The sequence below is a fragment of the Battus philenor genome, unplaced genomic scaffold (assembly GCF_028537555.1).
Source record: "Battus philenor isolate CCGP_79_NKW_IND1 unplaced genomic scaffold, ilBatPhil1.0.hap1 SCAF_17, whole genome shotgun sequence".
Taxonomy (NCBI): domain Eukaryota; kingdom Metazoa; phylum Arthropoda; class Insecta; order Lepidoptera; family Papilionidae; genus Battus; species Battus philenor.
The window spans coordinates 8,021,508-8,045,749 of NW_027181679.1; the positions used below are offsets into that span (position 1 = coordinate 8,021,508).

General features: G+C 32.5%; 2 protein-coding genes across 2 annotated transcripts; one reads left to right on the forward strand and one right to left on the reverse strand.

Moving 5' to 3' along the window:
- Window positions 1-650: 650 nt before the first annotated feature.
- On the forward strand, window positions 651-22,292 carry Sptz (Spastizin). Its single transcript, XM_068763315.1, has 17 exons — window positions 651-711; window positions 1,090-1,175; window positions 2,207-3,875; window positions 3,966-4,084; window positions 6,271-7,983; window positions 8,062-8,160; window positions 8,240-9,052; window positions 9,581-9,855; window positions 11,046-11,180; window positions 12,379-12,506; window positions 14,305-14,714; window positions 15,484-15,954; window positions 16,457-16,685; window positions 17,256-17,550; window positions 18,880-19,014; window positions 19,521-19,647; window positions 20,077-22,292. Exons 2-17 carry the CDS (start codon window positions 1,110-1,112, stop codon window positions 20,245-20,247), a joined length of 6,855 nt encoding a protein of 2,284 aa, XP_068619416.1. The 5' UTR covers window positions 651-711; window positions 1,090-1,109; the 3' UTR covers window positions 20,248-22,292.
- A 177-nt stretch (window positions 22,293-22,469) lies between these two features.
- Srp14 (signal recognition particle 14) lies at window positions 22,470-23,648 on the reverse strand. The gene is made up of 3 exons (XM_068763127.1): window positions 23,467-23,648; window positions 23,319-23,391; window positions 22,470-23,211 (listed from the first exon to the last, which is right to left on the reverse strand). Exons 1-3 carry the CDS (start codon window positions 23,488-23,490, stop codon window positions 22,985-22,987), a joined length of 324 nt encoding a protein of 107 aa, XP_068619228.1. The 5' UTR covers window positions 23,491-23,648; the 3' UTR covers window positions 22,470-22,984.
- Between the last annotated feature and the right edge of the window lie 594 nt (window positions 23,649-24,242).

Sequence of the window (24,242 nt, forward strand, 5' to 3'; positions counted from 1 at the left end):
CAAAACAAAATTAAACTGTTGGTTTGAATGATTGAATTGTATATTTCAAGAATGCTTCATTTTCTTTAAAAAAATGGAAAAAAACCCAAGCAAAAAAATGTAGTTATCGAATAAATGGGTGAGTAAATACTTATTAAAACTTTGTGATGTAATGTTTTATTCCGTGAGTATTAATTTATAATGCATTACTTATTTATGTTAATTTCAAAAGCTAGACGTAAATATTGTAGTCGTATTTAATTTTAAAAAAATGGTTCTTTTATTCTACCTCCTAAGTATCAGTACATCATTAACACGTAAAATATAAATTATATTATAGCAATTATAATATTAACATTGTACCTATTAACATTCGAACGTATTACAACATAAATCCCAAACAAATATATAATTTGGCTCGGGCAGATGAACACCATGTTTAGTTAATTTAATTGACTTCCCATGATTCCCGGCTTTCTTTAGTTTAGGAATTTCTGAAACTTAATTTTCGTGCCATACTTTTAAAATAATACTTTTTTATGAAATGAGCGAAGGGTCTGTAGCCGACGTTCAAACTAATAAAAAAATAATCAAATATTTTTAGTCACTGTCAAATGTCAAACAGATTTGTTTGTTTTGTAATATTTTGCTATTTGATAACTTTATAACACATTAATGTTTCAATTTTAATACAAAACTGTTGTACAAATTGACCATTGTTTGTTCCAAATGGTGAGGTGTTAAAAGTAACTTTAATAAACAATACTTTAACAATGTTAAACAATATTATATCATCTTATACCAATATAATATTTATCATAGATGATTGATGATTTGTTACTTATTTGACTATTGCAATGGGTAGATAACTTGTGTTCTAAATTGTAATTTAGGTAATGTTCAATTTTTAAGTTATAAATTTTCAATCGCTTAAAAATGTACAAATCATTGATATTTATTGTGTTTATAATAAATATCAATGATTTACATTTTATTCAGACGTTAATTATTTGTCTTGTATTGACATAATTAATTATCTGTTTACAGTATATTAAGGAATATTCCGTAATTATTATTTTGTTTACAACAAAGTCATTTTGTAAATTTCAGATATCTTGGCACATATCATAATGAGGGAAGAAGAGTTGAAATATCTTCTCTATCTCCTTGATGATTTAAATGAGGCAGTATTTGAAGTGAGTATTACTAATAAAATTATTTACTAACAATTACTCAAATAATTGACTGCACTGTATGTGGTTAGTGTGGCTGCTTAACATTTTGTTAGAATATAATGTTATTTATTGATATAACAGTAATGGTAGGTCAACTGCTTATAAATAAAGATTAATATTCCATATGTATATACCATGTCTGAAAATTGTAACATTAATATCACCTACCAAAACTGACTTAGACAAAGATTAACAACATTTATTATGATTACCCAGTCCCAAAAAGAAATAATATTATTGGATGACTCTAATGAAAATTTTACTGTAAAGGACATCCAATCAAAAGTGGACATGTCTTGTTAAAGTCTTCAGAAGACTGGTTGCAGGCCATTTCCAACAGGTTCTATTGGGAATCAGAGGCTTATGTCTACAAATGGATATTCAGCGGTTAAAATGATAATTGATACATCATCAAATAAGATGTTATTATAACTCATTGTAGCAAGCATAAATGCAGTGTTGTCATATTATGATTCGTAGCCCTCAGACAGTACTGCGTTTTTGTGGTTTCTTTTTGTTTTACATTTGGGATATACCATCACATATTGGTAGAAAGCAATGATCAGTTACATTCAACTTGATCCAACTAAAACCACTATAAAAGAATATCTAAAGAAATACCTAAAGCTTAGAAAATATTTTTTATGAATATTTGAGCTATTAAGGTACATTTTTCAATTTTATTAATTGCATATTATTACCATTATCTTTTTTCTTCACGGTAACTAACCATCATATATGTTACAACTTCAAATTATTGTTCATACAATAGTTGTTTGGCTTTGAACATCTTGAGCGATAAGGTTGCCCAATTTATAATTAAAACAAATACTTTAATTAAATCATATGTTGACCTTGGTTCCCTGTTTAATTTATCACACATCTGTTAATGATTGGATAATGTATCTTTACATCAAACAAGAAATAAAAGCAGTAGAAAGTTGATTTATAAATTTTTATTTAAATATGTGCCTTTGATTTCCACATTACAGGAGATTCTACAAATCTACTACCATAATGAAGAATCGAAACCTTCCAAAGAATTGTCTTACCAGGCTACAGAATTTTTCAAAAGGAATCTCAGAAGCAATCCCGTAACTACTTCGGAAATACTAAGATACATACAAAAACAAAAATGTGAAAACAAATTAAATGAAGACAAAATTCAAACTTTGTATTTGGATGTATTAAAACATGAATTGACAATTCATAATAATATTGATAGATTAGTCGCCTTACTGTCGTTAGTGAGATGGGATGAAAATTTTTTGCCACAATTCACAGATGAAGTACTTAAACCTTTATCAGAGGAGCCTTTGAGACAATACAGAAAGCAAATTTTGCTTAGTCTTATACCTCAAAAAAGACCAGAAATTTTGAACATTATTTCAAATTTAATTAACAAAAATGAGCCACAAAAAGAATTTAAACTAACTCCGGAATATATGCTTGAACTGTGTTATCAAAACAAAACACACTGGTTATTAAAAGCTGCAGAGATATATAAACAGCAATTACATGATATCAAAAATGTAACATTCAAAATAAATAACTTCACTAAACAAATTATCATCATGGTGCTAATTGATCTCACTAATTGCACAGAAACATATGACTTACCATCTCTAGTTCACCAGTTAACTAATATATTTTCCATTCTTGAAGCATACACAACAACCGACCATCAGTTACAATTCTACATTACTGAAATTAAAAGAGAGTTGACAGTGATAAAATTTTGTCTTGAGAATAATTGCAAAATCATGACAACTTCTATATTTAATCAAGTACTAACACAGAGCGCTTTGACTGTGATATCACAAGTGTGCAGACTTTCCAAGATAGACAGGTATAAGGTCTCAAGGTTGTTGAATACAAATAATGATTTCATAGCAGAGCTGCTGATGTTGAGTGATAAGACTATATGCAAAAGCCAAAAACAACTAAGTGCGAACTGGGATACATACACATATAATAGCTATTGTGCTGTAACTAAAGTAATAGACACTATACTTAATTCTTCAGAAGGAATAGAGAATACTCAAGATATAAACACATCTTTAGAAGACATCAAACGGTTAATCTTAACCATACAACCTCTGCATTATTGCATAGAAGTCATAGAAACTATCTATGCCTGTTTGTTTTTGAGATTTGAATATTTCTCTTGCTATGAACATACTCAAGATCTCCCTTGCGGTACTCATTCAGAATGCTCTTATTTTTACTCCAAAAAGCAAAGTAAACAAACAAAACCATTCAACAGCTCTAGTATGGGATTCATGTGTAATTCATTTACAACACAAGTAATACTGAACACTCTAAAAATTTGCTTGGAAACATTGGCTGATAGAAATGAAAACAGAAATGAAAACATTGATCCAAACATATCAGTGAGATTTAAAAAAATGATTCAAGTAGTGAATCATTCAATTTGGAAGTTACAATTGGTGTCTACCCTTTCGCCTGCCACAAGTCCCTTGCAGTTTAAACTTTGTTTAGATTATGTAGAAGTTGATCAAAGCAGCGATGAAGAAGTTCAGGAAATTGAACTAAAAGCAATAAGAAAGAAACCAAAAGTGAGAAGGAGACACACCAATCCTAGGCCAGATGCAGATGTTCATGTGATGTTAGCATCAACTGTTTCAGCTACAGAGGATGGTATGTATTAATATAAATTTTGTATATTGTTGACACGGAACAACAATATTTGTTCTTTTTTAACACAGTTCTTAATATTATCCTTTACAGCATATGTTACAAAGGAAAACAGCATAGACTTTATCTCTATAATGCTGGCTAAGCCAAACTGTCTAGTAGCTTTAGCCCTTTATCACAATGATTTTCCAAAAGCAAATCAAATATTAGAGGTAAGTGTGCTAGAATCACGTTAAGTAACCTTTTTCTGCATTATTATTGTTTTAACATTCATTGAGTTAATAGAACATTAAAAATAATATTTTTATTAAAATATTTTCTAAATAGTTCTTATCATGTGTCCAAATTTTTCATAGCTCTCCATTTCGCTTTTAGTTGCTTCGTAATATATAGGACCGAAATTGGGCACTGTTAAAAGTCCCGGCGGATTCGCGTCGAAATATCTTTTTGCGTCTTCTATAGTACGTTGCGGCTTAAAGAAGTTGCAAAATAAACAGCAACAACACCAACCTATTAAAGTATAATCAATTAAAATTTTATTTATGTTATATTTTCAATTTGAAATCACAGACTATATTACCTTTGGTACACCACAAAGGTACTGCTATTACAATGTAGACAAGGAACCATATCTTAAAATGGTTCCAGAATTGAGCCAGTACCACTTTCGGTGGTTGTTTTAATGTGTCATTGATTATACATATTATATCTTGTAATCCAATTGTATTCATTTCTTCTGTGTACAAAGATAATGTACATAAATAAGCTTTTATATTTACAATTAAAGATATAGACTGATACAATAAACAATTTTTGTGACCCAACAATAACCTGTATAAATGTAACATTAATAACTAAAACAAATCTCATTTTAATTGAAAGAAAATTTAATTTGTCCAAGAAATGACTCTCAAAATGATTTTTTTTAAAAAAGTGTTGATAAAGTGCTTACCAGTTTCTACAAGTTTATTACCGTTATCAAATTCAATGTAGTCTTTTAATAATCCATCATAATAATAATCAGAGTCTTTTTCTAGAGTCACTGCAATTCTTTTATGAATATTATGTTTAGTTTTCTAAAATAAACAATATAACATTTGATTTATAATAAAATTAAAATATTATAATTGTAGGTTATAATATTTAGCTATAAATATTTAAAATGCATCCGTGAAATCCACCATGCTGTTTCATATATATTGATTAATCAACAATAAATTTCAAAATTAGTTTACCAAAACCGCTGTACCTCGCCTGACGAAAGCGCGGCGAGGTGGGGGAGGGGGCAGTGGAAAAAAATGAGCGCCGACAATCTGTCATTCCGCAGTCAATTCGCGAGCGCAAGTGATATACATGCCCTCCGTATGACCCCACGCGTTCCTGAGGCGCAATGCCGAGATGTCGGTAGTTATAAAGGATAAAAAATCTCGGTTCTGCTTAACGTCAGCGCTCTGCCACTTAAAAAGTGGTAAAGCTACAAATGCTACAACTGGCGAAATTTGGACATAGCAGCTTTTCACTATATATTGATAAGTTTTTAATCAGAGCGAGTAATGAAAAAAGTTACAAATTACGTTTTGTAAAATTGAAGCGGCTCCTTTTTCATGTTTTTTAATTTTCCCTTCATCACTTAATACCTCTGTGTAGTAAGTGCTTACAACCATTTTGTATTCTTCCTCAGCAAGTCTACAATGATTAATTTTAGATCCTTTATCATTAATATTGTGTACTTACTTTTTGGTAATTCATACGCATTCTTTAAAAAACATTAAAAGTATTTTGAATGCATTATGCCCTGTGTATTTTAATATAAAAATCTCCACTAAAATTGAACTAAATAAACTTTGTGCTCAAGTCTATTTTAGGGCATTGATTGCGTTAAACGTAAATCGACTAAAATATCTATTTATATGTAAAAAAATAACATTACTTGTTTAATTCTTTTAACTTTTGATTGATGGTAATTTCGTTTAACATGTTACATATAACCATCTCATAATCGTCAGAACTTAAAAAATTTTCTATAGAATAAACAGCACTATCCTTCATTAAAATATTATATGAGTCTTTTATATTTATGCCATAAATTTGCAACATTTGGGTTATAACGATAATAATAGACTTAATAATTATCATTTTCTTAAATCTGAAGTCTATCAATAACGGTTTTGTAATATACGACATAGACGAAAATTTCACGTCAACTGTCAGTTTTAATTCTTATGGTTAAAAACAAAATATATGTCGAGAATCTCGGTTGATTTCATGTTTTGTATAAATAAAATAATAATAATAAGCAATGTATAAAGCTTTTTTATTTTTAGAATTGTACGTAATATTTTTCAATTGTTTATTTCATGATTCATGTGAGATTAATAAAGTCATCATTATTTTCTAGATGTTTGATCTGGCAGATTCAGAAATAGCAACTGAAGTACAATTTACTGAACAGCTTCGACATCTCGTGGCAAAAATCAAAAATATTATTTGCTACCGAGATAATTTACGCTATCCGTCCAAAGAGTTATCCGCCCTTTCTGTAGTTTCAACAGAAGTCATGGGTCTCGTTGAGGGCTTTCTTGCATCTAACCGTGCTCCGAATTCTTTTGACATTATTGAACTGGCTTCTCGTCACCCACATCTTCAATTATACAACCATCAAAACGCGCCTTTTATTAACGCTGTCGACATTTTGTTAAGTAGTGGCCTTAACAGAGAAATTACTTATGGTTTGATCAACGTTGTAGAACGAAAACTGGCAGAAGTGCGTTGTAGCACTGATGTGTCCGCCGTGAAAAAAACGAACTACATACGCTTTGTTGAAGATGTCGCTAGTGTCACATTTGAAATATTCGGCAACACTGAAAAATCATTCGATTTTGTCGACAACGTATGCGAACTTATAACTGATTGTCGAATACCTATTAAACATAAAGAATTTTGTAAATTGAATCAGCTCTCAAAAGAATTGAGACAATCGTGTCACGATCTTGAAGATATTGTTAATCCGAATCGAGCTTCAGGCTACGATGAAAATTTATTACAGAAATATCATCAAATATATATGAATGTTGTTGCAGCATCTGATAAAGACATTTGCAACATTGCCGAAGTATCGCACAGTAGTAATAAGAAAACTAGGGTGCATTATCTTAGGATGTGTTACATGTATGCAAAATCTGTATCACAATTAGAACAAGAAGACAATCGTTCCACAGACTCCAGTACAGATGCGCCATATTTCTTTATTTTAGAAAGGCAACTCCATGATATATTTGGAAATATGATAAATAATAAAGATATACCCGTTACCCACTTAGAGCCTATATGTAAAAAGCTGAATGTAAACCTTATACCAAAGCTCATATTAAATTTTTGTCCATCAATTACATTAGTTGGACCCCACAAAGAGGCTAATGAAGAGAATTTTAATAATTTAGTACAAGTAGTCTACGACTTTAAAAATTCAGAAGAGAATCTGTTTATTGATCCTGTAGCTAACTTTGCCTCGCTGCCAAGGTCACCTGATCCACAATGTCTTACTTATATAGTTTTACATAATTGGGTCCTAGCTCATATAATAAAGAAAATTCATACTTCACTTAATGATAACGTCATGCAACAAAGCATGGACGCTCGTACCAAATGTTTAAATAAATATATGGATCTCGATAGGTTTGAATGTACCAAAGTATTGTTTGACGGTAACAAATATTTAGCGTCCCTTCATACTACTATTGATTTAGATAAACTATTTTTATATATGCCGAAATTGTTGGAAGCCGGTAAGATATATCAATGTTTAAAGATATTAGATGCGCTATCAGAGAGACAATTGATGTGTAGTCCAAATTTGCTCAACCTGAGGGATTTAATTCTCTTTAAACTTGCAACTAACCCGAAGATCAGTACGAACTGGAAGCATTGTCAGCATGTCAAGTGTCCTGAACTGAAGTTGGATCTCATTATAAACAATTTAAGTTGTTGGCCTGCGGAAGGTACTATAGAATTATTGGACTATCTGAGATTCATTTTGGACCCTGTTGATTTGGAAGAAAGTTTATATGAAAAATGCACTGACTGGATGGTAAAGATCCCTTTATATGAACAGGTAACGGACAACTCTATTTTCTGTTTTTTATCAGTAACAAACTTTTGAGATGTTTTAATATGTATTTATTCTTTTTAGATAGCGTCTATCATGGGTATCGGACATTGGTACAATGTTTACGAGAAATCCATAGAGACTCCAGAAAATATTATTGACGTGCTAATGGACAGCCAACAGGTATTGAAGAAAACCGTAAAGTAATTTAAACGTAAGTAATTATTGTGATGTATACTTTTAAAGAACATTATTATTTTAGTTTAAGCTGTGTCTGGAATGGGCAGATGCCCACGACGTGTCGGAACACATGAAGAATCTTATCGTCATTAACCTTCTGCGGCAGCTCTTCGAATATACGAATCAAGCCACCCCTGACATCATCAGGAAACTCCTCACCAGACTCACTCCCACGCAGGCAATGGATCTCATCCAAGAAGAAATGTCTAAAGTTCGAAACGTTGAGATACTTCAAGTATGCGTCGACTTTATCACTGAACATTCGTTCGACTGGAAATCTTTCGAGAACATCAAAGTCGGACTACAAATTATGCTCGAGATTAACGTGAATTTGAGAAATATTTTCTGGGAGTTAATAGAACATCCATTAATAATGATCGAACAGTTTCTTATGAACGGTAAACTAGAAATTCTTACGGAAATCATTAATAAAATAGGACCAAATCTCAAAAAAGATCCTGCAGGCGATAACCTGTATTACAACATAAAGTCAATTGAAACTTTGGTAATTTCTCGTAACGCCGTCGACGCTCTTTTAAGATATTACGCTGAGAAAGCACTAGACATGAGGAATCCAAGGAATATCTCTCCTATCCCACCTAAGCCATGGGACGATTCTCTATTACAGTCAATTGATTCTATAAACTTAGAAGCGGCGTCGAAGCCTTTCATGATGCCCGAACAAGTGCCAACTAAAGAGCAATGGGTGGAGGACTGCACGACGGACAGGTGCATGTTATGCAAAATATCGATATTCTCCATGATCATTCGTCGCCACCACTGCCGGCGATGTGGCCGACTCGTTTGTCACGCTTGTTCCCGACATCGAATGTATGTAAGTAATTAATTGAAACGGAATTTCAGTACTTAAAATAATTTCGCCTGGAAATCATAAATTCGAACACAGACATTATTATTCTGTTTTTTTGTACATGGCTCCCGTTATTGTAGACCTCTCGTTCACCACATCGTTTTTGCGAATAGGACTTTTACGTGTTTACAAATTTTGACAGCCATAAGGTGATCCCGGAGATTGCTAGCAGTACAGTAAAAACATACTTTTGGCCGTCAAAAATTAGGTTTATGTACCAGCCTTGTGTATGTGTATATTTTGAAAGCTCTTCCTACTTTTTACTGAATTTAGATCTTAATAATGAATATAATAAACTAAACCAAGACACAGGATGTCCACTGCTGGACATGGCATCACCTGGAGATTTCCAATAAACCTAGCTGGAAACGACTCGTGTCTTATCTTAACGATGTCGTCTGTCTATGTAGGCTAGAAAATTATTAATGTGTCCTAATTAAACAACTAATATTTTTAATTCTATGGCCCTATTAACAGTTTGTTATATAACAGGTGCCAACATATCCCAGCGGAGTGAAGTTTCGTGTCTGTGACGATTGTTACGTCCAAACGATAAACAGGCGGTCGAACTCGGAGCAAGAGAACTTGATAATGAGCAGCAACTCCGACTCAGCGGGTAGCGGGGTCACGTGTATGGACTGGTGCCTATCCACCAACCCGAACAAGAATGAAGCGGTGCGGACAGAATTTAGCTATGAATTCACGCCAAACGTAACGCTCTGTCTTACGATTATGAAGATGCACTCGATTAACTTAGACTACCCAAGGTATGTTTACAATAATAATAATAATGATTTTAATTCACAGGTAAGGCACTTTGTGCATAACGTCTAACTAACGTCCTTATTAATTACGATTTTATATATCGAGCAGTGGTTGCCCAAGAGTAAAGGACTGAGACTTGCGATTGTAGATCGCAGGTTCGAGTTCCGGGAATACAATCTTACGTAATTCACACTGTGCATTAATTATATAGGATTACCAGTGCTCACTAACAAGTTTTCAGATGACGGGCAGCAGCGTTCCGAATATTATAATATTACCACCTTGCTGTCGTCAACTCGCCTCCCAAGCGCGCCGATCATGGTATATTTCTCCATAAATATCTTTGGGAGCGGCTACGACTAGCAGTGGGCGTCTATGGGCTGAAACGACCTATTATAATTGTTGTGCTTTAATTTAATATCAAATCAGTTCAATTATAATACTTGGTACTTATTTCAAATATTAGCTTTACAACGTTGTACGAATCAGAAAACAATCTATTATTAGTCCTCCGGATTGCCTTAAATTCCTTTTGTATTCCATCGTCGCCATTTTGATAATTGTTATTTTTTTAATCATGTATTTTCCCGTTGTACCTACACACAATAATCAAAATTAGGATTAAAATAATTAAAACATTGAACTAAAGTACAAGTACTAATAATTAAATAGCTAAACGTGACTGAACATGTTATAACAAGAAAACAGGGAAGCCGAAGTTAACGTTTTTAGGTATCTTAAACGGAATAGTGTATATGTGTTTTGTGTGCAAGCGGACCTACTCTGCATATGAAAATTCATAATAAAATAAGTAATCGCCTCTAGGTCTTAACGTATAGGATGTCTATCGAATTCTTATGGATTCTTACCAACGCATACTCTCATAATAATATTATAGTGCTATCGGAACCGTTGCACCGCACCATAGGACACCGAGAGCAGTATCGACTGTTTCATCAGTTAACTATGTTTCGGCGAGGTGCAGACTGAGGACAGTCTGCACCTCGCCGCGTTTTCTTAAGACGAAAAAGTTTTAGCTTAAGTTTTGGCTATAATACTGTATTCACATCGATTTACGATGCGCTGCTTAATAGATTTATTAACGATTTTTAATTAATAATTATGTAAAAGAACTTTTTTTATTTTAATTCCTTAAAAATATTGAGAATTCATAAATAAAAAAATCGCATAGGTTTCTACTGGATCGTAGCGACGAAGTTGCACGGGAACTGACGAAGGGTGGAGCTGCGCGCCTGTTGGTGCGAGCGCGACGCTCTCTACTCCTTGCTGCTGCCGAGTTGTACTCGCGGACCCCGCAAGAGAAGTCGTAAGTTGATTTAAAAATTGTTTAAAGCTAAACTATGCAACTTTTGTCTTATAAAAGAGAGCTGTTTGTGCAACCTTTACTGGACCTAGGGACTCTTAGGGAATATATGATAATCTGATCTATGTGCATAAAAGATAAGGTAAATAGCGATGTACATAATGTTCATATTAGAAATAAAGACGAGCTAATAACAAGCTTCATAAAATTACTAAGTCTTTTATGGGCGATTTTGAAAGATATTTTAATTCACTCTCAAGTAATGTTTCTGAATTATCATGTTACATCTTACTAATTTTCAATTTTGGTACGGTTTGGTAAGTACATTAAAGAAAAACTTGTGTAAAGATCCTGTAGTAGTGTGAAATAAGTAAGAAGTAAGGATATTGCTAACGTTACCACAAAAATACCGTCTGACTTTGTTATGGGCTGTGCGCAGATCAGATACCTATGTCTAAATTGTGAGTATTTTAATATCAAATAAGAATTTTTCTATTGGATCATCATTATGGTTCCAGCCGTAGGAGTTTCTCTATAGGATATAGGCTTCTGATTTCCAATAAAACCGGTTGGGAAAGTCCACCTTAACAAGATTGCTTGTTTACCTTTTGATACAAAATTATTTTTTATAAGATCGTATTATAAAAAAAAGGATGGCAAAAAGCTATCTGTAAATTCGATACGGCAAAATGTGTACATTAATTGCTGTTACGGTCAGTAAAATTGGTCGGAGAATATTGTCATTTCCGTTTATTTATCAATCATTTAAAATTACACGTTTATTTATATTCGTGTTATTGAAAGTGAACACTTATGAAAGAAAAAAACGTCTTTAAAAAAAATGCCAGAAGAGCCCATTTTAATAGAAACTAAAATCAGGTTTAACTACCCTATACGGCACCCTTCAACGTCAAGTTACTAGCGTTCCAAACACGTCCTGATGAAGAGCTCGCAACAATATCAGACAGAGGGTTTTATTTTGTGATCACTTTTACAATATTTTTAATACAATAGTCGTATTAAAGCAATTCATTGCCAAGCTCTAATATCACTTAAAAATCATTCACACTAATAGGCCTTTTTTAAATTTTATGAACTTCTTAAATCTGTTACAATATATTTTTTTCCTAATTTAGTCGAAATTGATACGAGTTTCGTTTCGAGAGCAAACTTATATTAACATAAGTTTTATGGGTTGTAGCGGAGGGGTGCGGGTGTCAGAGGCGGGTTCAGCACATGTGGCACGGTGCTTGGCGCATGCGGATGCCATCGCCACCCTCGTGAAGCATCAAGCTCACCACCTCATGCCTCACCATCACGCTCACCCCAGTAAGTATACAAACCCTATACACCTTGTCGCCTAAGACTACCTTAAAATTCGAAATTCCGTACTAATCCCTTAGACCGGAGGTGACCAACCTGCGGTAGTCGGTCCAATTTTATTTTGATTGGGACACATACCATCAAACATATTTTCGTATTTAATGAAATAATCGGATTCACCTAACTCCTTATTGATGGAATGTGCCAAGAATCGATGTAAGATAATTTTACTACCGAGGCAATTAAAATTTGATCTGTACGATGTTGGCATCGCGCAATCTATTTCATCGGAACCAAAATCAGAAGCAGTTAGTATTTTTTTAGATTAGTATCTTGCCTCTACAATGATTGTTGAATGGTGAACGTTTATGATGGTTACAATGGGGTTGACATATCCTAACAAGGATCAAATTCCAAATCTTAATTAAACGATTTAAAAAATAAGCAGTCCGCTTAAGTTTTTTTTTAATTTTACTTATATTCTTTTGCTAAAGTAATTATTATCATAACTTTTGTAATCTAATTGCAAATCGTAAGAAGTACGATTTTACCGGCCGAAAATTTTTAAATTTAGATTGACCCGTTAATATAAAATTTTGCTCACCCGTCTTAAACCATTCTTCCTGTCTAATTTACACTGATAAAACTATAAATACAAGTTTGATTAATTCATATTTAAAGATTCTTAAGCACGACTAGATATAATTGCAATAAATATGTATTTGCTTTATTAATTGCAGAGTCTAGTTGTAAGATAAAATTAAGGATTATTTAAAATGACTGGCATTAGAACTTCTCCTTCTTGGATTCTTAAAAACACATTTATGATATTAAACCCATACATTGAGATTTTCACCTGTTCCCGCATATATTCATTACGATACACAGTTAACATTGGGCTTTGTAGCTACGTCAAGCCTAACGACTAAGAGCGCTTTTATAGACACATCGAATGCATTCCACCTGTGTAATGATTTATCGCGATATCTCTAGAATCATAAGGCTTAGAGAGACTTGCAATCTGGTAGTAAGGTACCTTTCGCTGAGTTTCCTTTTCTCATCTTTTTTCATAAAATTCCACTCGCAAGGAAGGTTGGGGAGGCGTTCATTAACGAAGAAAGCAGCTGACTTGTATATAATATAATCAGTTTCGTATTTTGTATAGTATTATTTTTTTTTTTTTATCTAGTACCCCTATCTAGTTGTGGGACAGGGACTTTATCTTTAATTTATTTTTTCACATTATTTTTTATTTCCATTATCTTCTTTCATTCTTCTTATTATCTTTTATTCTTTTCTGTCTTTCATGTTATAATTCTTTTCTTTTATGCCCTTTTATTCTACTCCTCTTTCTTTCATCCTCTTATTTTGTTTTATAAATCTTATTTACTAGGTATATCACATTTATTTGCTTATATTTATTATTTATTTTGCTTTAGTCTTTTGTTTTCTTATACCTAGGTTTGGTTTTTTTGTATTGCTTTTTTTACTATTATTTTGCAATACTCTATGAAATCTTTCCTAATTGTATTATCGCCTATCAGGGAGGCTATTGTCTCCTCCCTGATTTTTGTATAGTATTGTACCCAACTCCTTTTTGGAAAAATGTATTCGAATAATAAATTTAGTCAAACTAACTTTATTATGTTTTTGCTTCTTGGAGGAGAATCAGGTATGAATCCAATAGTTTCTAAGTCTTTTTTACAATTATATAAAATAGGATTACATACTTTATAATTTTTGAACATACTGCAACAACATATTTGATTTTTGAGAGTTTCTGTAATATCGATTTCAATTTTAGGTCAAATAGTAAGATCGTTATTAGAAGCCGAAAAATGGGAATTAGCTTTGGAAATAGCGACAAAGTCTGGTTTGCCTAGAAATAGCGTATTGGCGGCCTGGGGTAAGGCATGCCTCAAGGCTGGATGTTTTAAAGAGGCGCGAAAGAAATTCGCGCATTGCTTTAAGAATACTCTAAATATTTCCATCGATGAAGACTTCGAGTATGGAAAAGAGGCATCTGAGACACAGATTGTGAACAAACGTGTGCATAGCATGAGGCTTTCCGAGAGATCAGCTTCGATGTCCAGCATGCAGTCTGACGGCCGGAGTCGCGTGAATCCGCCGTTGTTGAACGAAATAATCAGCATGCTTGAGGACATGAACTATCCTGTTAATCAACAATTGCTTAATAAGGCTGAAACAATTAAGGTAAACGTTTTAATTTAATTTGATGTCACTTCTGTACTTTTGGTACTTGCCGCCAACTTTGAATCGCTGCAAACCTTTGGTTTCACACACACAGTGGTTAGTGGTTAGTGACACTGTGTGCACACCACGTGCTTGCAAGAGAGTAAGTTTATTGTTTGTTTTATATGTGTGTTAAGGTTTATTTTTATTATAAATACAGAAAAACAAATGAAAACAAAAAGTAGGTAGAGTTGAAGTTTAAAATAAATATTAGACGTTCTAGGTTACTATGAAATTATTTACTTAATTAGCATAAGGTATTCAACACCAGCGGACAAACGAAACTCATCATCATGTCAGCCTATAAACGCTCACTGAAAGGCTTAGGCGTCTCCCAAAGATGGCAACAATTACCGTTCTTGCGCTGCCCGCATCTAGCGACTTCCCGCGATCTTGACTATGCGCCATATGACTACTACTATGCTATGTGACATACTGCCAATGGCCTAAAACGAAACTGAATGCCCACAAATGCGTCGACGCGTCGTAAGCGCTTGCGGCAAAATACCTTTGATTTGTAACCAAAAACCTACACTTGTCGAATCTATAAACGCTGGCAAACCAAGTCAAACACTCTATGCTTACTTTTGACAGCTTGTGAAGTTTTGCCAAGCAACGATGACGTGACTTCAAACTTTATTAATAAAAAAATATGTCTAATTAGAATCAGTTTTATTTACATACAGATTAAAAATGTTCAATTTCTGCACTGAATTTAATTTTTTCCCAGAACACAAACGAAAAATTAGCGATAATGAATACTACCAAAAAGAAAATACCTTTTACGGAACCCGCACTGAATATAATGCACACACTTGCGAGCGTCAAGAAGATAAAGCAAGGTGACTACAGCGATTTTCAAACTGCGACCGTCCAACCAAAGAAAACACTCGCACAAGGTCTCCTTCGAAGGAATAATAACCACAACGAAACCAAAGTCGACCATCAACATAAGAGACTCGATCCATTTTTTTACAAAGAATGCGTGTATTATCTTAGTAATTACGGATCACATGTGGCCAATATACTGTTTTATATGAAACACAGCAACATGGCGGAGGTAATGAGCTATTGCTACGATAATTTGGTCGACAAAGAAACGTTCACAGAGACAGTTTACATGGAGTGCCTTAAAAATGATAAGGTCAATGAATTATTAAAAGCTATGAGCGACATGGATAGCAGTTTAGAAATGTGGGCGGTAAGTTATTTTATGCAAAAAAATACAATTTTAAAACTTGTTTTTACTTTAGAATAAAATATAAATGTCACGAATCATCTAGTCAAAAATATAGGTTTATTACAAAAAGATTGTTCCAGACAATGGTCGATCTGGCATTTAAACACATTATAAAAACAAAATAAAAATATGATTTAATCATTACAATGGTAACATTGAAGGCGACACGCAAACGATATATGAGAATTAAAATTCTGATAGATATACAACATTCACCAATACACACTGCCCCAATACTGGATAACACAACATGTAGAATGCGGCATTTGATTTGGCACATCGGGCAGAACGGTATTGCAGAGCGTTGTCTTTATCGGACAGTCTTCAGAGAGATTAGATTACCATAGAAAAATATACATCTTAGTCCGAATTCCTGCGTGCCAAATCAAATGCTGAGTGTTATATAATTTGTCCAAGCTATATGAATGTTCCAGTAATGTACATGACTAATAAAATAATACAGGAGTATATAATGCACATATGCCGCACATTGGAGATGAGTAAGCGGTTGGAGGCGCTGTACGCGCTGCAGTGCGGCACGTCGCAGAACGCTCGCGCTGCGGCCACGTGTGCGCTGCTGTACGCGCGTCACACTGCACCTCGGCCGGCACCCTTCGCAGCGCTGCAGGCACGCCAGCACCATCTAGCGGCCGCCTTACACCATCTCGGACAGTGCGTCCCTGTCGCTACAAGTAAGTTCATACCACACACTAGCTCTCTCTACAGGCCTCATTCGCAACATCAAAAACTTTTTAAAGTTTGAATTCAGTAAAGTGTTTGGTTACAGATGTAAAAGCTTTAATGGTGTTAAGGTATAGTTCTATTGTCAGCAAAAAGTTTTAAAGCTATCACTCTGAAATGTGTTACATTGATTTATTATTATTTTACTATTTCTGAAATCATTGATTGTTTGGTTAGGGTGTATATATATCATACATCAATTGATAGTACCTGAGCTATACATTATTTACCTCTTAAAATCTTTTACATCTATAACTTTTATGCTAGTGGGGACCGGAAAGTAATATCGTTTTCTTAAGTTAAATTCACACGAATTCATTTTCAACAAGTGTTTATTCCTAATCAACAATATATTTACCTTCGTTATCAACAACGTCTTGCCATCTAATATACAAATTTTCAATGCAGGAGCGGCAACAAATCAATCGGTTTTTTTAATATGTCGGCAGAAATGACATTACTTGCGGGTAATATATTTATTCCTAAATATATTTTTAATGAAATAAATTATTTGATTTCAGAAATAAATGATCCAAAATCACTTCAGTTCCACCTCGATAAAGCGACGATAGACAACTTAATGACCACGATAACTAGACAAATCGAACTGGCCAAGTACTTGGCGGCGTGCGAGGCGTGCAATAAGTTGAATGAGAAAGCCCTCGCCGAGGTCATTCCGATACAAAGCACAAGCGGCAGCGGCAGTGACTTTAGACCCTTGACATTGTTTGGTTCCAACACTGACAAGATAAGACTAGTGGCTATAGTTCTAGCAACAGGACCAACTGTCGAAGGAGGATTCGATTTGGCATTCAAGTACATATTTGATTTTAACTTTATGTATCCAAAAGCGGAACTGGTACTCGCGGCGATTTTTGGTGGAGGTTATGCCTTGACGTAGGCGACTATCGTCTGATATGCTGATGATGATGATCGAAAAGTGACAATTAAACATTTATTAAATTGTAAATTCTACTATTTACAATAATCACTGCAGGACATAGGGCACCTCCATGGATTTTTAATACGACTGATTGAGACTATACAGCGTCTCCTGACGACCTTAACAACGTTCTATATCCTCCACCTTGTCGGTCAACGTCTCTAGCTGCGATTGCCTATCCGTAGTTACGGGTCCAGAACCTTAAGGCCTCGGCGGCTATTTGTTCTGCAATTACAATAGCAGGTGCTTACACTATTTAAATCACCATGAGATTTCCACTTATGTACTTACTCAGCACGATTTATCCAGAACCGCTTAGAGACCTGAAATATTTCATTCGCGGATTAGACGTCAGCTAAGAAAGCATTTTAGGAAATTCCTTTCGCAAGGAAATTGACGAGATGTTCACATAAATAATCCGAAATTTCTAACAATTACTCTTATATTTTACGCTACTCGAAGCGAACAGAAGACAGTTTGTAATACACTAATTGCATGATTATTAAGCAGTGGAAGTCCAGTCTTTAAGGGCTACGTATTACTCAGATAGCGGGCTTTCGGACCCAATTTTTGTTTTTGAACACTGCTCTAAAACGGTGATAAAAACATTGTCATAAAAAATGCATGTGCAAAAATCAAAATTCAAACCACCATCACAAGAGACCAGGTTTGTGATTAAGACACTTACTAGCCCGTCTAATAATTAATTATTTAATAATTACTTGACTTGTTAGATTTACTCTAATATTTCCAATAAAATGAACTTTATTTATAACGCGGTACATTTTTATTTTGACGTTCTCGGCGATTTTAATGTTTTGGAACAACCATGGAAAAGGTGTCAAAATTTGTGGGTAACTACATTATTGCTAAGAATAATTTCATTACCAACCGGCCTATGAAGAAAGTCTTTGTCCAGCAGTTGACGTCTTACGGTTGAATGATGAAGAATGTTTTCAAAAAATCATATCGAATGTGTTATCATTCGTCTGCATGTGATTATTACAGCTGCTACCAATGAAATTATTGCAAAGAAAAGGTTTTTAAAGCAACATTATCACAGAAATTTAAAACAGAGTTGTTATTCTTAGACAACTTTATTTCAAAGGAAGAATTTATATTAAACTAATCAAAGGAGTCTTCAGATTATATTTTTACACAATTAATACATAAGTACATGTTTAATTATTTTATATTTCTAGAATAATAACTGAGCATAAACTGGACTCTATGAACATATACATTCACGTTGCCAAATATTTAGTCAACACTGACCGATTCATGGAAGTGAAGACTTTAGCCAAATGCATAAGAACTTCTAAAGAAACTGCAGCCAAGTAAGTATGGTCTGTTTGTATAGAATTAAAATATTAATTTTAGTATCCATACAATTACGAAATATTTCAATACCAAATATAACACAAAATACGCTTAAGTCTTGCTTCTTAAATAATCTAATAATGAACTTGACTGCATATACTTATGACTCCTAGTGCAACTCCAAACCGAGACTTTTCCTTTTCACTCAATCTCATTTTCTGAAGTAAGTGGGCGGGACAAATTTCTTGTGCAACTGACGGCGGTTGGGGTCAGAAGGTAGAGAAGCGACCATGAGTCTACTGCAAACTCGTCGTGGATAGCGCCCCAGTGGGGCTGATGATGTAGTAAAGGTCACAATCTATCGGCTGATATGATAGTTTTTGGTGATAGTTTTTTTTTTTTATTTAACGCCAACTCTGGTAGCACAAATATAGACGCAAGTGGTTTCTTTTCCCATCATCAAAAAATTATAATTCTTTATAATGTTAAAAGTATTATAATTAGATTAAATTCTGTCCTTTAGCCTTATGAGTGACCAAGTATTGGAGGCCGGTGTTAGTGCGATAGTGGCCCGCTGTGAATCCCGAGGGCAACTTCACGATGAACAGGCAGAAATAATCATTGCGGATATACACAGCGTCCCTATCAAGGTATTTGTTATTTTATCATTTCTATTCACTCTTTCATTAATATATACATTTCAATTAGTCTCTAGTCTTTATTTTAAAAATATTACAACTTTTTCCACCATTCTAGGTTGTTACTATTTTATATAAAATGTACAGGTTGTCCCAGAAATCAACACCAAGACAACATTTTGATAGGTGATAGGGCAATTAGTGGCTAAATAAGTATAATGTATATTCTATCTATTAGAAACTAGAAAATTATTATTTATTTAATAGCTTTATTTGCCTTTATTGACAAGTTAAGCCATCATTTTATTTCATCAGTATCTTAAGCTAATAAATTTTAATTCTTTCACCCTAACGTAGACCTCCGTCGAGTCGAGGACTACTAGGGGTCCACCTGGAACTCTAAGGGAACTTTTGATATAAATATTACTTATTTACCAACAGATATCCTGTTATTTAGTGTGTCGCAATGTAAGCAGTGCGTATATATTGGCGGCACGACACGAACGCACCAACGACTTGCGACGCGTCCTGCAAGAAGCCGAAAGGATTGGCAACGATCAAGTTAGAAATGCTTGCCTGAAACGACTGACATCGAAGAATATTCTCTTATAATTATATGTCCCAATATAACAACAGTTATCATCTCGTAAAGACTTATATAGAGTTTGTATATAATAATATAATTGTTCATAAGTTACGAAAAAGTTTTAATTTTCTGTATAAATATATATGACATATACATGTTAATCTTTTTTGAGAAGTTCCATGTGTTACCGTTACATATAAATATTATCACCATCATCATTTAAGCCGTAGGTTGATCACTGCTAGACATGAGCATCCTCCATAGATTTCCAATAGGACCAGTTGACGCAAAGTCGTCTATCCACCATGTGTGTGAACTTCCTAAGTGCTTGCGATAAATACTGCATTATTTATTCATTAAAATAATGTATCAGCATTGACAGTATTGAGCTTTGTTTAATTAGAGTTTTTTCTTTAAAATTATAATGGCTTTAAATATAATTAGAGACATTTTTATAAATATCTTGTTTTTCTCTTTCATTTTTGTATGTTCTCTGTATATTATGTAATATAAGATACATTTATATTTTCACAGAAATAACATCATAAATCGATATGAAAATAATTGTTATAATGCCAGAGAGCATACATTATATGAATTGTTGTACTAAAATTTAATAATATAATTGCTCAAATAACATATACTAAATTATAAATATAAGTGAAATTTGTGACACTAAATGAGATATCTATGTAAGTTTGTTTCCAAAGTATTTTATTTAAATTTCTTAATCAATATGCATATTAGTGGCACTTCAATTAAATGGAAATAATATGTAAGTGTAGTTACCCATACGACATATTTCTTTATTTTTCTTATTCTTAATTTGAATTTTAAAAAACTGATTGTTTTATTTATTAATTATGGTTTACAATGACAATATTAAGGAATTTGGCCCTAATTTATGTACCCTTTCATTTATAATTGCTTTTTAATATTGTGATCTGAAGGAACACTCATTTATGATCCATATTTTTAATTTGGCATTACAGACACGGGATTTCTTAAATTCAAGAAAGTTGTAAAAGTTGTTAGGATTAGCAGCATCAAACTTAAATATTCAACAATGCTATGTTATGTTTTTAAACAAAGTTTACCTCCTAATTTTATTGTGGCTGTAGATAGGTATGGCAGTAATGCATGTAGCTGTTTATTAGCCTAATATATTAACTGTTGCAATACTACAGCATAGTAGCCAAAATACTTTTTAACGGCCTTATAATCAGCAAAGCAAACCCATTTAATTTTTATTGTTTATTTTTTTACTGCCAGTAATTACAAAGTAAATTTTAATATTGTGTTAATTGAACCTGTGGCTGTAAATATTGTAAAAAAAATATTTATACCAATTCTTTATAATGGTAAAAAAATCTCATTATGCTTATATTAAAAAATAGATAAGTCTGCAATTTTCCTTACAATGTAACACTAAAACTTTGTAGTAAATAGGCAACAGCAGTTTAGAGAGCCACTTTAATGTTTAAAAGCATATAAAGCATAACCTAGATTTATTGCTTTGTAAGCAAACAAGTTTCTTTTATGTCTTAAAAATTTACGAATTTTCGAGATACAAGATATTTTGCGGACTGTGAGTGGCACTTTTTTAAAAATGAGTATATCTTCTCATATTGTTAAAACTCAATTTAATTATATTTAGAGTGGTAAAAATATAATTCATAAATTTTGCTAACACAAAATTGATTACCTATTAATAACTGTATTCTTTAATTTCCTGCAAACATTGAAAATTAAGTTTTTGTCTTTTTTATATTAATTATCCTTTTGTTAAGGAATTATAATTGTGTGCAAGAATAAGTCAAGTATTATCCAAAGTAAGAATATTGAGAATTATTGAAAAATATTAAATTATTTCAAACTGCTCACAATTTTTAATAGATAAGGTAACTTTTGATATTAATAAGCCTATCCTGGCAAATTATTTTAAATTTAAATAATTATAACTTTTATAAAATTTTTACCTATTACTGTGCATGTTGGTCTCATATATTGTGATAATTATGAATTTATAGAAATGTCATTATAAAATGTATATAATAGCTATTTGTAACCAATGCTGTTTAATTTTGTCATTACATATATTGTTTATTTCATTCAAATATAATTTCATTTATAATATAAAGATATTAAAGTTTGCCTGTTACCAAAATTGTTTTTGAATTCTTATGCCTTAATACCAAAACGAAATGAAGTTTTTTTTGGTTAGATATATTTAATGAAAAAAATAAAAACCATCTGATTGTTTTTCTCTTAATTTTAATTCATGGGTGGACCCTGCCAATTTTTATTTTATACATAAAATGGCCTTAATCTTTTGAGTGTATAGGGATCAAATTTAAATGTGACATCAATACACCAATGTACATACCAAATAAAACAAAAAAATGCTGTTAAACTGTGTAAACAATAACCTATTCCTTGTCATTTACTAAATTTAATTTAAAACCATAATGTAAAAGTTATTAAAAATATTGCATTAACTGTTCATGAAATGCTTTTATTGGAAAAATTATAAATTATTCTAATGTTTTATTAGATAAATAGCATTGGACAGACAATGTTGGATAAACTGTGCCACTGGTGTTAGCTATCTTTGATAAGATCCAACTCTTCATATTTCATTATTAAGAGCTGAGTTTAATAGATACTCTTATCAGTTAGCATATCACAGAGGCACACCTCACTAATTCACAATTTCCTCATTATTGTGCCACAAAAACATCAGTCTGTTGTCACATGGCCATATTACTGAGCAGCAATAGCTTTCTTCTTAGGTTTCTTTAACCTTTTGAGCCCATTTACACTTGTTTTCAAAAGATTTGAGTAAGCAGTGCTAAATTTCTCTACATCTTGCTGATCTACAACAGTAGATATTTTTTTGCTGCTTCTTTGTGCCCTTATTAAACATTTATATTGAGGATTTGGCACTGCTGGTGTACCATCTCTTGGATGTGGCTTCGTGCGACCATCATCTAAAATAAACAATAAAAGTACATGAAAAACCTCACCTATCAATATACTAAAGATACTTTTACTTTAATTAGTATAACTTTAATTAGTATAGTAAATAAAAACTCACATCTCTTCATAGTCATCGTTACTGATCCTGTTGCACGCGCTTTCTGGAATAACTTTGTGAGTTCTAGGAGAAACTGAAATTTATACAATTTTCATTGATAAAATTATAACCATAATATTAATTGCGAGAAAGAATATCAAAGATATACCTCATCGTTTGTTAATAAAACCATGATTTTGTATGTGTGATAAATATAAGCATAGATTTTAAACTTTCAGCGTAATCTAAAATAGATATTCTATTCGCACATTTTCATAAATTAATTTAATCTGGAAATTCTTGCATAGACAGCTTTTATACACGTTGACTTCATTAAGTATCAACGTCATGACGTCAGGTTGTCAACTTGACATTGGAGATTAGATTCACGAGTACAGATTTAGTTATTTAAAGTATAATGTTATAAAATATTATTAAACATAACTGTTACAATGATTATAATAATTATTAACTTTTTACAGTATTAAAAATTTTAATGAACTAATCGGACAAAAATTAGTATACTACTGCTTTAATATTTTTTAAATTAAATATTAGGTATTATCACCATTACCTTTTAAAATTGTTTCTTTCCTAACGTTATATATTTATCCAATTTCTATTGTAATCATATTAATAAAGTAAACAGTTATTTTGTAAATCTAAACTGATGTTTTTTTATTATTATTGTATTTATATGTATGATATTTTTTATTTCTGTATTTCAATAAAACTTACTGCTATAAATACACAACTTACTGCTATAAAACAATTTATGTTAAGAAACTAAAAGCTAGACTTTTGAATATCATACAGAGATATAGGTTAATAATGTATTTTCTTTATTCTTGCAAAATACCGTGGGCTAGTTACAATATCACATAAAGATTAATATTTTCTGCAACTTACTTCATTCGATCATTTTCATAGATATCTTTAATCTAC